Source organism: Amblyomma maculatum, chromosome 3 (genome assembly GCF_055883805.1).
Source record: "Amblyomma maculatum isolate TAMU_Amacu chromosome 3, ASM5588380v1, whole genome shotgun sequence".
NCBI classification, from domain to species: Eukaryota; Metazoa; Arthropoda; class Arachnida; order Ixodida; family Ixodidae; genus Amblyomma; species Amblyomma maculatum.
The window spans coordinates 174,604,012-174,626,538 of record NC_139346.1 but is presented as its reverse complement, the minus strand read 5'-3'; the positions used below and the strand labels follow the sequence as shown (position 1 = coordinate 174,626,538).

The 22,527-nt window shown below is 45.5% G+C and overlaps 1 protein-coding gene across 1 annotated transcript in view; it reads left to right on the top strand.

Annotated features, from left to right (window-relative positions):
• Positions 1 to 2,797: 2,797 nt before the first annotated feature.
• Positions 2,798 to 22,527, top strand: part of LOC146197006 (uncharacterized) — a 40,686-nt gene continuing 20,956 nt past the window's right edge. The window contains exons 1-6 of the mRNA XM_084597109.1: positions 2,798 to 2,930; positions 3,260 to 3,408; positions 5,419 to 5,568; positions 10,017 to 10,146; positions 13,493 to 13,710; positions 15,350 to 15,548. Coding sequence (XP_084453235.1) covers positions 2,798 to 2,930; positions 3,260 to 3,408; positions 5,419 to 5,568; positions 10,017 to 10,146; positions 13,493 to 13,710; positions 15,350 to 15,548 — 979 coding nt within the window. The remainder of the gene's footprint in view (positions 2,931 to 3,259; positions 3,409 to 5,418; positions 5,569 to 10,016; positions 10,147 to 13,492; positions 13,711 to 15,349; positions 15,549 to 22,527) is intronic.

Sequence of the window (22,527 nt, the reverse complement as noted above, 5' to 3'; positions counted from 1 at the left end):
TGCTACTACATCGCCATGCTGGTACTGGGCTTCTTGGCGCGCAAAAAGGTTCAGTCTGAACGAGACCTGCAGACCCCACGCATCAGCTCGGAGTCCTCGAAGCGCCATGACACCAACTTCTTCATAAAGCTTGTCACAGCCAACCGGAGTCTGTCGCTGGCCTTCGGCGTAGGATCTATGACTGGTAAGGGGCGTATGACGTGGCCGCAGTGAACACGTTGAGCTCAGATTTAACGGGGCTGGCCGCGGTGTTGGTATAAAGGGGAGATGATAGTCTGATAGGCGCAAGGGGAAAAAGGGACCAGCTCTAGTTGATGGAAAGGGCCAGAACTGCCTGGTTGCCGTTCACCTGCCCAAGTCTTCACCCTTATTTTCCAAAGCGGTGTACCTGAGTCAAATCAGCTGGCTTTCGTGGCTCTGGCACAAGATCTGCTTGACAACTTGTGCTACACTGTATGGCATTTAGCCTGACCTCCTTCTCTCTCTCTTGTGCGCGCATTTAATTTCTCTTCTCTCCTTGGATTTTTATACGAACCGGGAGCATTGAGCGAGTGTGCGTCGGCCTTGGTCTTGCCTGAATGGATGTCAGTTTTGAGCGAGCTGACTAACCTAAAGCGATTTAAAGTGCCCTTGTATCGATCACTACACTGTGGAGGGGAAGGTAAGGATGTCCTAAACAGAGTTAAAAAGATGCCAGTATGGTCGTCAGCAAAAAGTTTTTTTTTATTCCTATTACACAGTGGTACATGATCTGTTAAACCGTGGTTGAGGAAAAAAGGTATCTTTGTACCGCGTGGTCGGTGGACTGCTTGATTTTCCATGAGCCGGAAACCATAGACCACCATGCCGTAGACCATATATTTCTTGACTGCTGGGATGCAGTCTTTCTTTGGTATATCTTGCAGAGGAATTTAAAAAAGGACTTGCCAATTACACCATATGGTATACGGTTCCTGCCGGTCTAGGTCCATAATCAATACGCCATTGAAGCAACGAGTACGGAAGGCTTAATGCGCTCTTATTCATTTTTACAATATCTCCACTATCTGTCGCCAGGTGACGCTGCTGAGAAGACCCTACCGTTGAGAGAACGGAATCTCGCCTCCAGGAGGGCAAAATGTCAGGAAGTGGCATTGTGGGCGGCTATTTCTCCTGCATTTTTTTTTTTACTTCCGTGCATGTTATCCTGTCCAGCATCGGTTCCCTTTTCATCTCTGTCTTTGTGCTTCAGCTTCTTGGGTTGGTGGCGGCTACCTCAACGGAACCTCGGAGGCAATATACAAGAAAGGTATCCTGCACTGCTGGACTCCGTTGGGCTACGCCCTCAGTCTGATCATAGGTAAGCCTGCCCTAGCGCGAGAGCGTGTATCCGCGATGATATTTAATATTGCACGTATATACGAAAATTCGATAAATGATGGAAAAATCTGAGCGTACGTTTTACGTTTGAGAGCTAGAAACACCTTCAAGCTTAATAGGCGGACTTATGATTCTTAGAGAAGCCTATTTATCCTTAATTAGGCTTAGAAAGGTGCAAATGCAAGCAATGTGTGCTAACAAAGCAACGTACTACCGTAATGTCACCTCTATGGTATTGGCGATCCCTCTTAAAGCTTAGGCTACACGCAGCATAAATACCTAAAATATTTTAAACATCCGTCGCCAGAGCGCAGTGGTGAAACACCGGACGCGAAATCTAGAAGTTGTAGGTTCGGATCCCACCACTCGGATACGGTTGTTTTTCTTCTACTTTCAAATTTATAACCACGATGCTTAAGCATTACTTCCAGTTTAAAAATTCGCTATGTTTTTCGTCAGACCAGTGGCTGTTGTCTTTTTAAATTAGGACTAGGGTTAGCTAGGACATTTAATTTCAGAATAGCCTTGCGGGCGCTTTAATATGCTAAGAAAGTCACAATCACCTAGATTAATGTTTAGGCTTTATTTCCGAACGTTTTCATCACAAACATTTGAGTGGCGTTATTTAGGCCTAATTAGTTTTTGAACATCTTGGTCATGGTACTCACGCTAGGGGTCGCTCATAGCAAGGCACAATATAACCACGCATAGCAAAGGTATTGTCCTTGCAATAGCAGACTAGATTAAGGGGGACCGAAGAAAGGAAACTGGTTAATCCATCGTGCTATAGGCTAGAAAAAGTTTCACTCGTAAACGCTTTATCCTAGCTTTTGTATTTAAGCATTCTACCTGCTCGTGAAGCCGCTCGAACGTAAAATTTAGAAGAAACTTCAATGCATCATGTGTTGGGGCTTATTGCGGCAGCATTTAACTTAGTCCGCTCAACCTGCTTCTCCTCATCTCTCTCTGCTTCTTGCCGCATACGTAGCTTGCCTGCAAACTCGACCTGTGAGGTCGTTATATGACACAGCATGTTGTGTCGACCAATTAGCGAATTTTACGACGCACGATGCCGGATGACTTCGATTTTTCTCTCCGATTAGGCATTTATTTTCATCGAATTACTGATTGCCGAGTATAGTCTCCGGCGTTGGTGCGGCAAAGTGCAAAGTTTCATAAGCGCAATGAATTCTGTCCTTCGTTGGGCAGAAAATTTTTCTCCCCACTGTCTTGCCTGTATTGAGAAATAGAGATCGGAAATGCTCCGTCCCCTCACTGACCAGAAGGACAAATGCTTATTACCATCTAAATTTGGGCGTCTTGCAGTAGGCGTTGTCAACAATTCTGGGGTAATCGACAAAGCTCACGACTGGATGGCTGATTGGCTGACTGAATATTTTTGTCTATTTTCCCAGGCGGCACGTTCTTTTCACACAAGATGCGCGCCCTGAAACCGGTGACGATGCTGGATCCGTTCTCGCAACGCTACGGACGCGGGATGGCGCTGCTGCTCTGCGTCCCAGCGGTCACCGGCGAAGTCTTATGGACAGCAGCCATCCTGGCCGCACTCGGTGCGAGTACTTCGTTGATGATCGTTGATGATGTCGCGTCGAAGTTGCTTTGTACACCTCTGGGAAAACTTTTGTGATTGGAGTGCTCGCAATTGTCAGGAGTGGTCACCGCATTCTCAATGGCGCACAGAAGTCCAATGAAGCTTCTTTTTTAAAAGTGACGCTAGCCCCAATACACTTCCTGTGCCGCTAACAAGTAACGTCACCTTGCAGGGCAAAACTCCAAACGATATACTTGATCACTGAGCCGTTAAATTACACACCCACGCCGTTTCGCACTGCCGCACCCACCAACTCGGTTCTTTCTCAAGATCGAATCCCGCTCGCAGGGGACACGGCCACTGTCATTCTGGAACTCGACGCGAGCTTCTTCGTCGTGGCGTCCGCGATGGTGGCGTTCTCCTACACCTCGCTGGGCGGCTTCTACGCAGTTACCTACACCGACATCCTTCAGATATCTCTTACGGCTGTCTGCCTGGCAAGTTTTTCTGTAGTGTTGTTTACTACTAAGGGCATTGGGGAAATTCATTCGAGGGCGGACGCTACACAACGTTTCGATGTTCGCCTTCCATGGCATTTATTGTGTGCCACCTGGATACGCTTGAGTCAACTTGTTTCGGCAGGTAGTTAGGACAAGACCGACTGAAATACAGACCTGCACAGATAGCACTGCTCCAGCGCGCACCTTCTAGTTCATAGCCTTCGCCGCTAGGGAACGAACACTACGGGTAACCTGACGCTACTGTAAACCTGTTAATAAGAAGGGTCTATTAGTTGTGTCATTTTTCTTCGTCGTTATAGTTTATTTATCTGTCCACGCTGTAATGCACAAGCACCTGTTCTGCGCATGTGCAGAGAGTAACTGCAGTGCCGTCGCACAAAGCGGAATCGCGGTATGTCTTCTAGCGAGAGAAAAACATTATAAAAATGAACACTCTCTGCTAAAATACAAAAAGGCAAAATTTTAGAAGTATAACTTGGACAAAGATCTTTTTTTTTTTAATTTGGGTAAAGTTTGTTTATATTAATTTGTGATTTGATGATGATGAAAATGACAGACGAACAGGTCAACCGAGCGCCCTCAACGACGAGAAAGGTAACGAAAGTTGGTGCACGAGGTTCCATAGGACCCTGTTTTTTGTGCAGGTCTGTATTTCAGTCGGTCTTGAGTTAGGAAAGCCATTCGCATTTGAAGCTTTAAAAGACATTCTGGAGGAGAATGCATGCGCAATAAAAATGCAATAAGTCTCCTGCAGACATCTTTGCCTATAGATAGACCACGCATATTCGGATGCTTGCAGTAATTTATTACTTCCGATTATGCAATGCAACTGTGCACACTAATTATCATATTTTCTTACTTTTAGCATTACAAGAAGGTGAGACCAAGACAAGTTTTTTGGAGATAGTGTTAAGTGTACTGAGCCAAAAGGGTTTTTTGTTTGTTTGTTTGTTTCCTCGGCGATATCCAAATCCCACGTTTTGTTACTATTAATTGTTTGACAAGTTAGGAATATTGGAAATACTGTTGTGTACAGGGGTCTTGAACTCTTGGTACGAACACTCGAGGCGGTGGTCGCTGACTCCAAAGCGCCATTGTGTCCTACCAGCCGCGCATTGAAGCCAAGTGGCAGGCCACGAGAAGCAGCGTTCAAGGTATCTCTGTGCTAACACCACTTAGCTTCAATGCGCTGCTGCATCGAGCACAGAGGTGCTTTGGAGCGATCGATTACCTGCTCTCGTGTTCACACATTGTGTAGACGACCGTGTACAGTCGTGAGCAAAAATGGTATACAACACTCACCCAGTGACAGAGCTCGAGAAAATTGCATCTAAATGCCATCTAGCGACAGCGTAAGGGACGGCGACAGTGACACATGCATGTGGATAAAACGGGCCATTGCCACTATTGTCTCGATCTTAGATAGCTGTCGCTAGATGGCATTTAGATGCAGTTTTCCTGAGCGCTGTCAGCGGCTGAGTGTTGTATACCACTTTTGCTCACGACTGTACATGCCAATGTAATTGGTGTAATATAACCAATGCTCAGCAAAACCTTCCTTTTGAATTACTCCCATCGTGACGCAGTGTTTAGTCTTCCAACGGAGTAGCGCAACCGGTGAAGCTGACAACTGTTTCGCTTTTTCTCTTCCGTCTTCAAAATCAAGCCCCCGATGTAACAGCTACGTCACATTGGGGAAATAATTACTTTTACGGCGACTACTATCCGCTCTGAATGCGTTGTTACGCGAAGTGGGAACGCAGGGAGCAAACAGCACGGTGTATTGGTGTAAGGTCGTACCGGTAACCACTACCTCTCTTATGTCCCCCGGCAGCAATTTATGTGTAAATGTGGATTTCACGATGCCCGTGTCAGCGAAATATGTAAAGGTTAATTCGGATCCATATATAGAAGTTTTAAGCATATCGATTTTCACGTGTTAAGCTGGATACTCTGCTACAACCCGCATTCCGCTTGTTCCCTCAGTGGATGTGCGTGCCGGCCTGCCTGATGAACAAGGCCGTCGGCACGGTTGGCCCTCCGCTTGACAACTGGGTCGGGACCATCGGTTCCAGCGATTTAAGCCCGCTTCTGGACCGCTTCCTGATGACCGCTCTCGGAGGCATCCCCTGGCAGGTGAATAAATGGATGAATTAAATTCTGTAGCCAGCCAAATGGCAACTCGTTTGCTTTCATTTTCGCTGCAGTCTTTATTTGAACACATCGATCTTACCATACTTACTAAATGTGCTTGGGCGCAGCGTAAAGATATAATTCAGGGAAAATGCGAGTTTCTGTGAACTCTCTGAAGTTGCCTGTGGAATGTGCTATGTTTTTTTTTTGTTTTTTTTTTTGGTATTGTGGTTGTATCTGTTAGGCTGTCGCGCCTGTGATCCTCGAGTTGGCGGCATGAAAAGATGAAAGATGTCGAAAGCAAGAATCAAAAATAGCTACACAGCGAGGATCGATTATTGAGATATTGAGAAGATAAGAGAAGAGAAGATATTGCGCAATACATGACAGGGCTACAAACTAGCTGCCTTAATAAGCGTCGACGTGCTAAATGAGCCGGGAAAATAGGACATTTCGGGCCAGGCGTACGTATCCAGGCAAGTAGTTGCTGTGCGTAATACAGTTGAATCCCGCTATAACGAAATTCACGGTGCACGAAAAAAAATTCGTTCTCGCGGAACTTCGTTATCGCAAAAAATTGACGTGAAACGCAGAAAGAATTGCCCAAGCAGCAGCAAAGGCGTTTAATGCCAAAAATCTGTAAGCTTGGTTTGCTTACGCTTCACGGCGAGCAACGCCGTCACGCGATTTTCGCACTCGGTCAGCAAACCCATTGCAACATCGTCGTCTCGGACAGCAACGAAATTCCTGATGACATCAAAAGCGTCCATCACCTGTACGGCGGTTGCCGCAGCCGGCGCTTCCTGTACGTCGTCGTCTTCTTCATCGGAAAAGTCCTTATCATTCCGGGCAGCTTTTATGATCTGCTCATCACTCACATCTTCGTGAACAACAACACAAGCGTCAGCGCCGATGTATTCGTCGAGCTCGAGATTAGGCGGCACGGTTCCTATTTCTCCCAGCGTTTTCCAGGCGGCCGCGATCCCCGGAGCCGGTGACGCCTCTTCGTCGTCGTAACGCCTGGTGTTAGGCCAGCAGAGTGTACGGGTCGACCTTCGGCAAATCCGGCGTGCCTGAAACAGTTCACAATTACTGAGCGCCCCAGTGTGCTCCAGGCAGCAGACATAATCTGCAGTGCCACGTACAAGTCCACCTTCGTGTCTCGGCCGGTTTCAGTGTTAAAAAGCAGCCGCTGAATTAACCTCCCGCGGTAAGCGCGCTTCAGGCTAAGAATCACGCCCTGATCGAGAGGCTGTAAGACAGACGTGCAATTGGGAGGGAAAAACCTCAGCTCCGTGTTAGTGAGCTTGACTTCGTCGGAGTGATGCGCTGAACAATTGTCCAAAAGCAAGCAAACTTTACGGCCCTGCCGCTTCATGTCGCGGTCGAATGCCATCATCCACTCGGTGAAAATAGCGCGGGTCATCCATGACTTGTTGTTCGCCTTGTACTGCACAGGTAGGCTACGAGTTCCCTTAAAACAGCGCGGCTTGGCACTTTTGCCTATGACTAACGGCGGACGCTTGTCCGAGCCATCCATGTTTGTGCAAAGCAGCACTGTGATGCGTTTTTTGCTGTGTTTGCCGCCGTGACAGCGCTGCCCCTTGAAGTCGAGCGTCCTAGCCGGCAACATCTCGTAGAATAGCCCGGTCTCGTCGGCGTTGTAAATGTCTGCAGGCGCGAAGTTGCTTAAAATTCCGGCCATGCTACTCGCCTTCCAAGCAGCTGCTCCGTCCACGTCTGCTGACATTGACTCGCCGCACAACACTTTTCCAACGATGTTATGGCGGGCCTTGAAACGGTTTAGCCAGCCAATGCTGGCTTTAAAATCATCAATGCCAAGTAGGCATGCATAGTTCAAGGCTTTCTGCTGGACGATGCTTCCGGACAGGGGGACGTTGCTGGCTCGTGCTTCCACAAACCACGCATGCACTGCTTTGTCCAACTCTTCATGGAGGGGCCGCGTCACCTTTTTGTGCTTCGAGGATGTGCCTGAAGCAAGTGCCATTCTCACGCTGTCCTTATTGCCTAGAATCGTTGACAGCGAACTTGCAGGAATTCCGAAGTCTTCAGCAATTGCCGCTTTCTTCCTTCCGCTTTCTGCTTGGGCGATTATTTGAGCTTTTTGCTCAAGGGAAAGAGTTTTGCGTTTTTTCACTTGCGTTGCCATCGTGTCCTGCGGATGAAAACTCGTCGTTGTCGAAGAGAAAGGCAGCGAGTGAACAACGCGACCACGACACAAAGCCAAAATGGCGGAACTGCAATCACGTGATTTCATGCTTAATGTGGCTTTGGATTTGACTTGGACTTCTCGCCAACAAAACTAGTTTCGGTTTCGATTTTGAACGCGAAAATTTCGTTGAAGCGGAAACGCTCTGCAAAAATGGTTCGTTGTGCAGAGAAATTTAGGCCATTAATTCTTATAGGATACTCGCGGGGAATAAAAAATTATTCGTTGTCGCGGAAATTTCGTTGTGGCGGTATTCGTTGTGGCGGGATTCAACTGTATATTCTAAATTGGCATAGCCCTGAGATGTTTTCTTTGTAAGGTACCAAAACATGATCTTTCTCAAAGAATAACCGCCATTCATTGCTTCAGTCGCCCCCAGAGCGGCCGCAGCATTGGGATGGGAAGCATTTTAAATAGCTTTTTCACATGAACTAAGTACACTAACAGCCGAGTACTCCAAAATAAAAAAGCAGGGATCCAACTAGCAATAGAAAACTAATATACATAATAATAATGTAATGTAGTAAGCATTGTTACTGCTATGTTAGAAGGCCGCGCTTGACTCCACTGAACGAGATCCTTGCGCAATTTACCTCGGACCATAAGCTTCATTGGGAAATTACAATCGTTTTCATACAAATAGCGCCGCCAATGTTATATTCACTTTAAGCCCTTAGTGAAGAAGTCGCCGTCCAGTTTCAGTAATATTTGACCATACTGTCATAAAAATTCTGCTAAGCGACGTATTTATATTTCTTCCAGCTCAAGGACGCGCATATGTTGGCATGGGTAGCTTGGTTAAATTACTGAAAATTCAGAATAAGGACACGTGTGTTCCCAATTTCGTTCCTTTCCGTTCCGCGCCACACGCGAGATGATTTTTCGCAAGAGATTAATTGGATGTTTATTAATGCTGAAACCAATAAGAATACTCCCGAGGTATCACTTCCCAAGAGATATTGATATATAGCAAATGATCCAGTGTTTTCTCCTGTGTACGATGTAACTACACGAATGAAACATGTGCTACATAGTGTACGTTTCTTTTTTCACCTTAATCACTTCTCTTCATATGCGTGAACTGTACTTATCGTGTATATAAGTCCCTACTATGTTAGGACGCTACAGTCATGGTTCTTGCTCTTCCTATGTATGCTCAAGCGTTAGGAGTGAGGCGCTGCCATTTCAGTCACATGCTGACGATTCGCAACAGAGCGAGGCTTATTTCGCAGTTTCTGGCAACGAATTGATCCTCATCATGGATTGAAGGCGTAAGATATGCCGCTAAGACGGCGCTACATGGATCTGGTTTTCGGTGCTTAACATCTTTCGCAATGTATGATTTGATCTGTCCCTTCCCCTCGCCGCACTAACGTCAAGAATTCGAAACAGACCTCTCAGCATGTTCCCTATATGTAGGGCGTAGGGCGCAAGTAGTTGTATATATAGAATTGTAACTCCAATAGATCCAGCCATACATACTACCAATGCATTAGGACCACAATACCAACATTAGGCTTGTGCTGCCTGGGATATAGACCTTTTACATTGTTCTAAGCGGTCTCAAGAAATGCTAGTACACTATAACCAAATTACCCACTCAACGAGTGTGCCGACCTTTGCCTGAATTTCCAGATATAAGTCCTAGCCTCGAAGCAAAGGCGAAATGCATGCTCGAAAACTTAACCCAAGGACGTACGATAATATCCCGGTAGTGATGGCTGCTTTTAAGTAAAGGCAGAAAGCAAGGTGTCAATGTATTGTACGACGTCACTGCACGTTAATCTGCAGGTGGTCGCAATTCTGGAACCCTTAATGAACTACGGCATATCTTAGAGCCCAAGTCGCTTAGGGACGTTGAACTCTATAGGGTTAGTTTATACATAAACCAACGGAAAGGTTTCGTGTTGGCGCACATGCTCATCTGGGCAACTTGTAGTAATTTTCTGGCTATGTTTTACGACTCTGCACAACTTCACATGTTCGATCATCGATTTTCTTAACTCAGGATGACTTCATGAGATGAGCACATTGAGTATTAATGTCGTGACGATGCTGCCGCTAAACACAATTTCTTCTCTTGCTGCCTTACTTTTCGCGCATCGGTGCAAGCAACAGCCGCAATTTTCTGTAAGATCACATCACTTACACCATACAAGCGCTTTCCTCTCTAACAAGCGGGCGCATGGGGTGAATAACCTTGTCGCTCTTCGGGACGCAGGCGTACTTCCAGCGAGTGCTCAGCTGCGAGACTGACTTCGACGCCCGCATGCTTTCCTACTTTTCCGCTCTGGCTTGTGTCGCCCTTACCATCCCACCTGTCGCCATAGCCGCCGCAGCCAAAACTGCCAGTAAGTGTTCCCTGCACTCTGTATAGGCAGCGAGTGTTTGCTGCGGTCACTACAAGGATGTGTCCGTACATTGTTGCAGTTAGCTTTGCAGGCCTGGCCGATAATTCCTTGTAAGCGCAGCCGAACACCTCTCGAAACTCATGACCAAACTGCCGCTGAAAACAACGGCTTCTAAAGCTGAACATTCTGGAATGGCATCCACAAAATCTCAGGCACCGCGGTGGAGCTGTACGCTCTATCAAAACGTAGCCTTTCTTGTCCCATGCTTCGTAGGACTAGAAAGTGTTACCAGAAAACATCCTTCGAGCCTGCCAATCATTCAGAGATCAATAATAAGGAAATCAATTGCTGATAATTAACACGATAGGTATGATTTGATTAGTCAAGGTCGTGGTTAGTCATAGCCGCACTAAGTCATATTCATATAGTCACGGGTAATTAGTCACGTTTAGGTATCGTAGATTAAAAAGTATTTTCTTAAAAAATATATATATAGCGCGCGTTACAAGGCCGCAAATGTCTCCCTGATTTGCGAATTCACACAGTAACACAGTGCCAGAGGGCATGTCCGGCGTATATCGCTTGGTCAATGCGTGTTGTGGGGCCGGACTGTGAGTACAATAACTGCGCTCATTGGGTACCGACACGGAGGCTATCAGCGCCGCCGTGGTCAAAGCTAAAGTGACAATGAACCGCCCTGCGCCCGTCAACTCTCAGATGATGTCAGAAAATGACGAAACCTCTTGGTCAATTGATCTACGTCACAATTGTTCTGTTACTGCGTGAATCCGTCTATTTGGTGATATCTGTGAAGCAAAATTTGTTTCACGGCTATTATATATGGATGACAACCTCCATTTTTCTGAACACTGCACACCTCCTAAAAGAAAGATAAATAGTTCATTTACGTATATTATTAATTGGCGAAGCAATTAGGGCAGTCTGCCTCTCATCTGGTGTTCGCCGTTGCCTCCAATATAGCCTCAGGGCTAAAATAAATCTGAAGACAGTTTCCTTTGGCTTAAAATTGGGACCTTCTTAAAACACCCAGTATATTGAGAAGATTAGCCCCTCAGGCTCTGTGGATGAAATGGTCGCGATAAAAAGTCAGTCCTGGAAGATATTCATCTAGTCCTGTGAGAAACAGGTTAATATGATTCAGTGTTTGGCGTCTTGCACTCAATGCAATAATGTTAGAACGTTGAGGAAAACAGTATATGTGCACCCTCCTCTCCTTGCTGGTCCGGAAACTGTATAGGTCAGATTCCAGTTAAAAAGTATTCTGGCACAAGGATCCACTAAAAAAGACAGCGTTCTCGGTGCCTCCCCTACGAAGCGTGTACCGCGCAATCATCCGCGGCAGGCGCCCACTGTAGCATGCAGACCGACGAGCAGGAGGGCTGAGCGCGGAGGCAGAGAAACAAGTTCCCTCGCAGCTTCTGAGGCGCAATAAGCTCAGCAACACCGGCAGGTGTACCAGTTTAATATAAAATGAGACAAAATGTGCTTTCCGCTGAGTTTGTGCGTGAAACGACGGGATATTAGCCATCTCAAGGACGCCAGCTTTCATTGTCGTATAGAAGTGTGTCATTCAAAATTAGATACCGTAATCCCTTTGAACGATATAAACTAAAAATAAACAATCACCGATTGACTTTATATAATAAAGAAGAGCTCTTTTTGTTCGCGCCCAGCCCTGATGCATTTTGCAGGTGCCTGTGCTGCATCTCCAGTTAGGACGTCGCTTCTAGCTGAACGCATAGGAAGAATGTATTGCTTTCACAAGTTCCGCTCAGCATTTTCTGCAAGGCGGTGCTAAATGTACTATCGCGTCCTATTAATTTTTTAGTGGAATTCTCCGCCCAAATATTACCTGAGAGGAAAAGACAATTTGAATGAGTAAAAAATTTAACGATTAGGAGAGAAATGAGAGAATGTTGTTCACCTGAAGTTATTTTATCTGATTTCGAATATAATAGCTGATGTCAGCTTCCAACACAATTGTGAGAGAGAGGTCGTAGAAATTGATGCTAAAGTTTAGAAAGTGTCTCCGTAACTGCAGACTTCAAGCATCTTCATAGTTCGTTAGCTTATTCTATTGCTGCTGCGGAAAGTTTTTACTCGCTTCCTTTTTTTGAAGGAGCCTTAGATAATATTCCGCCATAAGGCAGACACGGTTATCCATATCGAGAGCCACTGTGCTGTCGCGTCACTTATCGCGCATTCGTAGTAATATATCTTCTTTGTTCGATAAGTTGCTACCAATAAATAATATCCGACATCATTAGCAATGCATATGGTTATATTACCTGCTTAACATAAATAGAACGAAAGGAAAAAGAATTACTGTCGATCCTGTCACGTACGCCTCTATATACTGCCTGCTGTACGAAAGTGGCACACGCAGATGCTTTTTTCGTGTTCCTTGAGACTTACTATACCTAATCACTAGGTCACTAATATATCGTCGATTTGAGCTGGGCGCGATGGTACAAGCCGATTGCGGATAATGCCTTTCGCACGGTGCCGCTGCATGAGCGATATTAAACGCACTGCATTGGCCAACTGAAAACCGTTTTGGCAGCTGAAGCTTCATTTTGGTGACCCAGATAGGATAATAATGTCAACATTGCTTTGCTTTGAGTTCTCGAAATTATGATTCTGACGTTTACAACGGATCGACAAATTTTCGAGCAAATACGGGAGTCGTATTAAGGTGACTCTAGCCAGCTGCATTGTAAACATAGTGAGTTCATGATTTTGCTCATATTACTGTTTTATTTCCTTCATTTAAATCTATTCTGAAAGAAAGCTTGAAATAAAATTATTTACTTTTTATTGCTAACATGTATCACAAGGTGCTGGTGTACGGCTCTGCACGAAATACTTGGTGGAGAGCGGAAAAGTAAACAAAAGCATATGCCACGATCGCAGGGGAAAGTGCAAGAGAGTGTCTAAAACAGAGGTGTATGGCTGTAAGTAAGAAAGGTTTTGATTACAGCATGGATGCATCGCTGTCCCCAGGTGAGGCCTCCATTGCGGTGCATCTTTCCCTTACATTCGCGCAAACCAATACACATGTTTTCACGTTATCACCGAAATAATGTTTCGGATGGAATTCTCTCGAAATATTAGCCGTATCAAAGTCTGCTTCTGCCAAGAACAGTGCCTGTTCTAGGTATAAATTTTATTGAATGAGCAAAGGCCACCTCGATGCTTGCGATATAGCAGTAGCAGTCGCAGTCAGGAGCATTGGGAGCGTTACTGTGGTTTACGTGGGTGGGTGTGCGTGCGTTATGCAGGTCGTGTTTTGTATGACGGGTAATGTTTTTTTTTCTCTTTCCAGACTTCACAGCAGCTGGCTACAGGGGGCCGTATTACCTGCGCGATAAGGAGAGCGTGAGTGTTCTGCCCTACTCCCTCCGCTATCTGACTCCTGGTCTCTTCTCTATGCTGGGCCTCCTCGGAATCACTGCGGCAATCATGTCCTCTGTAGACTCTTCCATGCTCAGCGCTTCCCTCCTGGTGACCAAAAACATTTACAAGGCGCTTGTTCGGCCTATGGTACGTTGCTGGCGACAGATAAGCTCGTTGCGGACCACTACATGTTCAGGGAAAGTGGCGCGATGCATATGGTTGTTGAGCTTGTGGTAGTCTTTCTTGCGAATTATGTGAGATCAGCCAATATAGCAAATCAGCTAGCGGCAGAGAACTGCATAAAAGATCGATACCTCCAATACTGAGTTCCGTTTTTACTCTCGCACTGAGGACATCGGTACGCACAATTCCTGGACACTCAATGTCAGGAGCGGCCTGAACCGTTTTGTCCCTGATGGTATTAATTATGGCGCCGCGACTGCTTCGGTGTTTCCTCTGCTTTGTGAGAGCCCACTGTGAACAAAATTACCGAACAAAGTTTTACAGACAAAATCTTATCAAAGATTTGCCAACAGGATAGTTAGACGTCCATATCTAAGAGTTAAAATACGTTTTACCACGCCGATCCTTAAGATTGCCAGGATGGAAGCTTGGGCGAGTCGGGGACGGTTTTCTTGCCACATAGCGCTAAACAGACAGGGACACAGCGAGACACAGTAGCGCCTGTCCCTTGTGTCTCGCAGTGTCCCTATCTGTTTAGCGCTATGTGGCTAGAGATCCATAAGACACGTGCGACTACTGCAACGTGGCAGTATGTTATGTTGACAGCCAGTGGTCAGTCGCTGAAAACACGTTCGACAAGTCGATGCCCATAGAGCTTGCACTTACGTGGCTTCTTTCATTAGTCGATTCATCGAGCACTCTGTGGCGCGCATGTAAAGAAACTGATGTGCTTTTTCACCGGCATACTGCTGCCGGAGAGGGGGTATCACCAGTTTGCGTGCGAGCATACTTCCGGTTAACAGTGCTCTTAATGTATACAGTATTAGAAAATTGTCGCTGGACCCACAACGGTATTTTGGCTGCTGCTCTGTTCCAGAAAAAGCTGAAATATTCATGCATATTGCCACAATCTCTAAACTTATATATTGTTCACCGAGGTGAAATATTGCTAACAGAGAACACTCAGTACTTGCTGCAACTCGGTGCTGCTTATCTTAGTCATTATTGTAAATTTAATTTTAATTCTCGTTGCTTTACGGTACTGCTAATCTCAGTAATTATTGTAGATTGAATTTTAATTTAAAATTTGAATTTAATTTTAATTTAAAACACTCATTTTCCCCCTTGCAATTAGACAGTGAAACACCTCGAAACCATTAACACAAAGTTCAACACTGGATGAATTTGTAAAGCTAGTGGAGGATCATTTACACACGAATTCATGAATGTTCATCCGAACAGTTTCCTTGTCAGCATACATTGATAACTTGCAAATTGTACTAGTCTCTTATTGCTTTGTTATTTCCATTCTGTGTCCATTCATATACCGTTTTCTTTTTTTTTTTTTACATGTATCAACAGTTCACTGTAGTTTTTACTGTACACTGAGCATTGTCTTGCTTCGTTTATTTCTGACTATAATCTTCCTTTCATTTTAAATTATTGTCCCTGTCATTGAACATGTTCCAAATATTGTCTGACTTTATGTATGCTTTGTGCCCTGCCTGTAACGATCCCGCCCAGGATTGACAGTATTTCTAAATAAATAAATAAAAAAAAATTCTCATTGTTTCAGAAGTGCCCATTCCCCCATCTTTTTCAGGCCTCTGACGCCGAAGTGCTGCACACCATACGCATGGCGATGTTTCTTATTGGGGCCTGGGCTACATATTTTGCGCTATCTGTGGAGTCCATCTTCGAGGCGTGGTCGCTCTGCTCTGATGTGGTCTACGTGCTGCTATTCCCCCAGCTGCTGTGCTGCCTGTACTTCGCTCAATCTAATGCCTACGGCTCACTGTTGGGTAGGTAAAAGGGTGCAAATATACCAGAGAGATGGCACTACTCGCTTTCCAGTACTCTTTATAATAGACAAAAATAGGGTCCTTATCTCAGTACGCTTTAGTAACATAGTGCTAACATGGGTCGGAAAGCCACGATTGTATCAGGAGAGTGGATGGAATGAAGTTTTCAATCGGTGATGTTAATTGATATGCATAGAGTGAATGGACGTGATGTTTGTTGAACGTACTTTGGATGCCGTACGATAGCATTTGTTGCGAAGTAATTGCTACAACTTTTCGGGACAACACTTTTGTAGCATTTTGTAATACAATACGTTCCTCTCTTCCAGGCTTCATCGTGGGCTGCAGCTTTCGATGGCTATTTGGCGAGTCCTCGCAGAGTGAAGACGAAGAGCTGAGCAAGGGGTTCCCCGTGCGGCTGATCAGCATGACGTTGGGTGTAGTCGTCATCCTGTTCGGCTCGTATGTCGCACAGAAAGCCTTCGAAAAACGCTGGTTGACGCAGAGCCAAGACGTCTTTCGTTGCTTTCGTCAGCGGAGCAGCAGCAGGGATTACCAGCCCGGCAGTGTTACGAACGTATTGGGCTCTAAATCAGCAGCTCCGCCTGAAGCTCCCATTCCCGAGTCTGAGCAGCAGGGACGCCGGGCAAGCCGCAGTTCGAACAGGGGTTCAGAGGCAAGTATGGATGACGGGGCGCCAAACGCTGACACCATACGTGCCTCGTCTTCAATCAGCAAGGCCATTAGCGTGTCCAGGAAGTCAAGCACCATGATGACCAGCAGAGGCGACACAGAGGACTTGAGGAGGCGTAGAAGTAACACGTCCGTACCAAGCGCTACTAGGCATGGAAGCGTCAGCTATGAAGACCTGAGCAAGGCCAATAAGGGCGAAGCTGCGGTCGAAGGAAAGCACAGAAGCTCTAGCATGACAGACTTGCGTACGAACAGGAGACATAGTTCCGCAAGTCTCCCATCCGCACCAAAGGTGGACACAAAACATGACGCGGCGGGGCTTCCGATGAAAAGTGCTCAGTCTAACCCTAAGCTCGACGCAGAATTTCAGGTCAAGCGAGAGGCACGTCAGGCGGGTGTAAGCCAGACCCCGAAGAAGCGTCACAGGTCCAAAGCGAAACGTAGGCAGCGGAAGTAGGTACAACATCGCAAAGCAGAGCAGCCAACGCGCGCCCGGAAAACACCGAAGGAGTGGCTGTGAAATCTTCGGTGACGACAAACCCAGCAGCGAGGTTCATTACCCTTTTATGCAATGATATTTTTTCTACCGTTATTTTTACGGCTAACCACAGAATGACAATGGTACAAATAATAGCTAAGCATAATGACTAATTTTGCATCAATGGGCGCATCTTAATATTTGGAAAACTGTTTTGAACATGTGTGTTTTTATTTTGTTCTCACCGGTGTTCCTTCTAGTGCCATTCTGTCGCTGCACCATGACTTCATTCCCCGGGACAGTCGTTCTTGCTATGCAAGTCCGTTGGTTAAAAAGTTACTCTTTCTTGCATCTGCGATTTCCCTCTTTCCTTAGCACCAGTTGCTGTTATCTGTTTCATCATGCCATATTTATTTTCGATTGTATTTAGAAATATAATTTTGAGGATACTTGAGCGTAGTTGAAAACAGATGGTACACAAATATAGTTGCACAGAACACGTTGTTCTCGATAGTGGTGCTTGTAAAGCTACTTTGAAGAAAGCGTTCCGAAACTAAGGTGTCGACGTTTGCTCATTGGTTGGTTTCATTAGGAAGCCTTTTAAAAAGCATCACACCCAATAATTTCAACTTATTCCCTTCAATGAGGGTAGTCTCAACACTTGCTTTTGCGGAATCCGGAGCCTGAGCCAAATCTAGATGCCGAAATAAAGTAAAATTTTACTGCAATGAAAAAAATGAATATATCTATCCCATGAATAAACAGCGACAACGAAATTTCCCAGTAACTATTATTTCAAATAAAAAAACTAGCCAGATCCTGATGATTTATGCACCAGAATGATCCAAACCAAATTGTGCTTCTTTGTGAGCTGGAGCTCGATAGCTTAGATTATTTCTAGCGTGGTTCCACCAAACCCACGCTCCAATACTTTCAAAGATCAAGACAGATGAGATCGTCGTATGTTATGACCACACAGATTCTTTCGGTTTGATAAAAATACTGTGCTCTGCCAGTCCAGGGCTGAAATATTGAAATCCGGCTTAACGAGGAGAGCCCGCATTGTCGGGTGTGCCTTCGCGAACGTGTACCACATGGTGTGTGCATTCCCCTCTAACCCCGCCAACCCCTTTTCCCCTCACCTACCTGAGAGAGCTGGGACCGGCCCTGCTCACTTGCTCTGCCACAGGGAGCGAGAGAGTTCTCGCGGCTATAGGGCTGGAGTTGCCTCGGAAGCCACAAAGGATGCGAACTAGGGACCCTTCCCAGGATTCGTAAGGGGCTGACGCTTAAAGCCAGTCTTCTCTCTTTCTGTAAATATGTGTAAATAAGTGCTTTCCACCACCACCACCAGCACCACCTGATCTTCATTATGTTAAGTTGAGCTAGTTTGTATTGTTTTTCTTAATTCATCATTGTCGCAAAAGTTTTAAATCCTCGTTCCCCATGAAATAGGGCGTTGACTTTGTAGCTAACAGGTGTTCCGCGCTAGTTGGTAGGTGACATGGTCGGAAGTTGATTGTTCGGCAAGTTGTCTGACATCATGAGACAGCTTATTTCATGGCGAGGTTGGCAGCAGCTCTGTCCGCTGCTTTGAGGTGACGATTACAGGGAAGTAGAACACTTCGGAACACTTGGATCCTTATGCGGACACGCTACTCTTAGGCGACGAAGGCCCTCTTAGACAGTTTTGTTAAAGCGGGGTGTGTCACGACGTGTTAAGCATCATGCGGTATCTTAATTTGTGCTAATGAGTATTTAAGAGAGAGTAGAGACATAAATGAATGGTACACCGAAATGTATGTCAAGGGCAATCTACAAAGGGAACCACAGGTATCCACTAACGCTTTCGCGCCAAGTCCGTGAGGGAACTGAAGTATCCCTTGATTTTAGTAGTGAAATGTATTGTATTTTGTTGTACTGTTTTATGGCTCTCGGAAAACGAAGACCATCATGCGCCAAACTCATTAGTGTGTGTTGTGTTAGGAAAAACATTGCAGTTAGGTAACAGTTTATTTAGAACGTTGATTTCTTTGAAAATTTGAAAACACAAGAAAATCTGACGGGGACATTTTCTCCGCGAAGAAGGTTTGGATGGAGTGCGATGTGTCCGTTGTCGACTGCGATGAAATGCTTTTTCCTATTTCTTTAAGCTTTGTGCATGATACCTGAGGATTGTGCTCTCGTCTCCGCTGCTTCATATGTAGGTTTCTTCTGCTTCAGGAATAAAGAGCTCCGCGTGATAGTGTGCGCACGACGCGGAGACGTAGGATCGCTTCTACAAAGCGCTTTTGATGGGTGCGTGATTTCCATTCTTCAATTATAGGCTTAAGGAGGGGTAGTTTTTTGTTCAGCTCATTGTTCCACGAGGACTGCCATTTCGTCCTTGGATTACTCCGCATGACCTTCATGCAAGCTTTACGATGAATGTTGATTTTTTTTTTTTTTTTTTTTTTACCATTACGGGGACGTGCTGCACGTTCTTTAGCTTTCTGCTTCCCGCTTCTACCCGCGTGGCTAGGAAACCAGCCAAACGTTATTACCGGTGCTTGATTCTAAAATTTTTACTGCGTTCTCTATGAGGGCTTCGCTGAATTTTTAGCGTACAGCGCTGCGATTACACTGCGATACTCCTTTTATTATTTCCCTTTAGTACTGCTTCTACAGCCACTTTTGTCGGCATAACTTTCGGAAGTCATTATTTAAGAGAACTGAGTCATTTGCACTATTTTCTCTCAACTACCCTGTTTTATCGCACTTTCAACGTAATGTGTTGTCTTTCATCCATTTGTATAAAACACTGTGAATGTTTTGTATTTCTCACCTAGTGACAAACTCTTGTAATATACTCTTGAAAAGTTTGCTTTTTATGAACGCGTGCCAGTCGAAAGTCATACATAGTGGGAGAACTGTCCCGTGCCTACAACAGGTTCGGTCTAGGGGCAATAAGGGAACGACATATAGTAAATCTCATTCTCTGCATTTTTCTTCAAATCAGAATCATTCGTTTGACTGTTCGGGGTTTATTACTGAATAGAGGTCTGGACGGGGATGTAGTAACGATAAGATTACAGAGATCCTATTAAGGCGGGAGCCTTTAATGGCTCACACTTTCGTCCGTTCGCTGAAGGTGTCACACTTTCGCACGCGTTCCAAATATGGGCATACGTATACGCAGCCTTAATGATACCTAAAAGGAAAAAAAACCAGCCGTATCTGTAACACTTGTCCCGTTGACACCTGAACCGCGCCGTGGAGGGAGGGATGAAAGTGCGAATGAAAGTGGAAAGAGAAAGAAGGGCCGATGAACAAATGTGGCAGATACTGTGCCTTTCCTTTCATATAAACCAACACACTATGAAAGCGTGGATACTAGGGCACTTTAGCGTGGGACTGTTGCTATGCTGTTCAGGTCTCCACAGAAAACAGCGATTGCTAGGCAACGGTGCAACTCCCACTTTCCTCCCTTCCCTTACGGCGCGGTTCAGGTGTCCATAGACACAAGTGTGACATACTGCGCCTTTCCCTTCCTGTGAACCAATCATCATCATCATCATCATCATCACCATCATCATCATTTTATGGCTCTAGCCGTATCTTTCCTCCGGTATTCATGGCAGGAGGGATGCATGTTTCTGAGTAAAATTTTAATGATAATGTTTTCACGCACTCCTCCTATAGTTTGTCTGGGTGGTTGGGTAGTGGCTCGGCATTGATTCAAATGCGGTTGGAATTTGTGATGTTGCTTTGCAGTTGGCTACCATGTAGTGTATCGTCGTGACGTTGGTCACTTTACCAAAATCTGCGCAGGCGAGCTTCACATCTTCGTCCTGGACGCTTTGCAAAAGAGTTGATGACATGACATCGACATTTTTTGTTTCCAGCTCAAAAGCACTAACAATTTTCTTTACGACGTCTTTGCTTTTAAAAGAACCCGCTCCACATGGCCAATCCTGTAGATACCAATGGCGATGACTTTCAGCAGCAGTGGTAACTTGGTGAGAGCATTGCAGAAATCACCCGACTTGTATTTGCGGGCCCTGATATCATAGTGCAGAAACACTGTGCTTACAACAAAATTCCCAGTAGCCAAACTCGGTAAAACTACATGATATTCAGAACCTGTTGAAGAAAGATCGAAAAGATACATGTTACTAGCGCTGTGGACCGATGAAGCCGTTTCAACGGATCTTGTTTTGACACGTCCGCTCGCTTGTATGGTCGGAGGTCAAACACTAGACCACGCCAGTTTTTCCTCATTGTCGGATCATTACAATAATATGCGATAGAAAAGAAATCAACGATCTGACTTGCCGCACGACAAAGGGGTGCGTCTGTAGCTTATTAACATACGAGCTATTTTCGTCTCAAGATCGCTTGCCAACGAGAACTTGAAAAGATTCTTTTAGCGCACCAACAGAACGATTCGCAAGGCCATTTGACTGTGGATTGTGCAGCGCGCTGCGTAAGTACAGGAGGTTGTTCTCAGTCATAAATTTGTAAAAACAGCTCGCTTGTAAATTGAGGACAATTATCTGGTACGACTGTTTGCGGCAAGCCAAAACGAGCAAAAACTTCGCGAAGTCGCGCGAGTGTGACTTTACTGGTCGGTGAGCTTATAGAAAATGCTTCGATCAACTTTGCAGGAATATCGCATTCCAGAACACTAGAAAGATCTTTTTCATAGTTTCTGGCTTGCGGCAACTAATTCTGTTGACATTTCAAGGTACAGATATCCCTTTTTCATGCAGCCACGGCTTAACGGTTAGTGTGCCGCAGGACAGTAGGAAAAAGACGATTTTCGCCGATCCTTTAAAAATTCCCGCCCTGCCGCCCGCGGTAACACACTCGAGGATACACTGTAATCTTGTGTACGTCGCCTAAAATTAGCGTCACCACAGTGGGCAAAAATCAAGCGCAACAAGCCCAATACGCAAAACCTCTCCATTATCATTTTTAAGAAACAAATGTGGCAGACCTAGTCCTCCAATTCGCCTTAATTTATACGACTTGTGCTCTTCCATTTAAATCTCTGCATGAAGACTGCGAAACTCATATGCAGCTGTGCAGCGTTTGCACATATAACCTGATACTAGGCAGCACTTGCAACAAATAAAACATCTTCGAGGCAAGAAACAAGGTACGCACAGTCGATCGCACAAAAACTAAAAATATCCCTCTCCCCATTTTGTTGTCTGCTTTCTCGAATGCTATGTTTGATATACCCTCAGTTCCTTAGTCTCAGTCAGTATCACCATCACCATATGTGGGCGTGTCCAAAAGGAGAGAAAAAAGCTGGAACCCGAGCGGGAAGCACGTGCGGCGAACGCGCGAGTGCTGCGTGTTCTCAAGGCAGCCTATACCCCAGATGGCAACGAATTATCTGTCCGTGACGATCATCTTCTGTTACTACACCGTCATCATGCTCCTGGCCTTCTTAGCGCACAGCAGAGAGCGCTTTCATTACGAGAGTATACGTCCTACGCTAATCAGCACGGAAGGCCGCCTCACACGCCTTCTCCGCCGGAACCTGCCACTGATTCTCGGTGTCGGATCCATGACCGGTAAGCCGATTGCTGAGAATGTAACCAACATTTGGAAGGTTGCTCAAAAAATAACAGCAGTCTATACGACTCAGTAGGGAAGTTCGTCATTCATGTTATTGCAAGCCTTATTGCAAAAAAATGTCGTTGGTCACATGATTCCTAGGAACATAAATGGCGCATCCAAGCCAGTAATAATTGAGCTATATGTTTTGATATATGTTTCTCTGCTTTCTTGTGAGCACCTCTGGATACACTTGGGCAC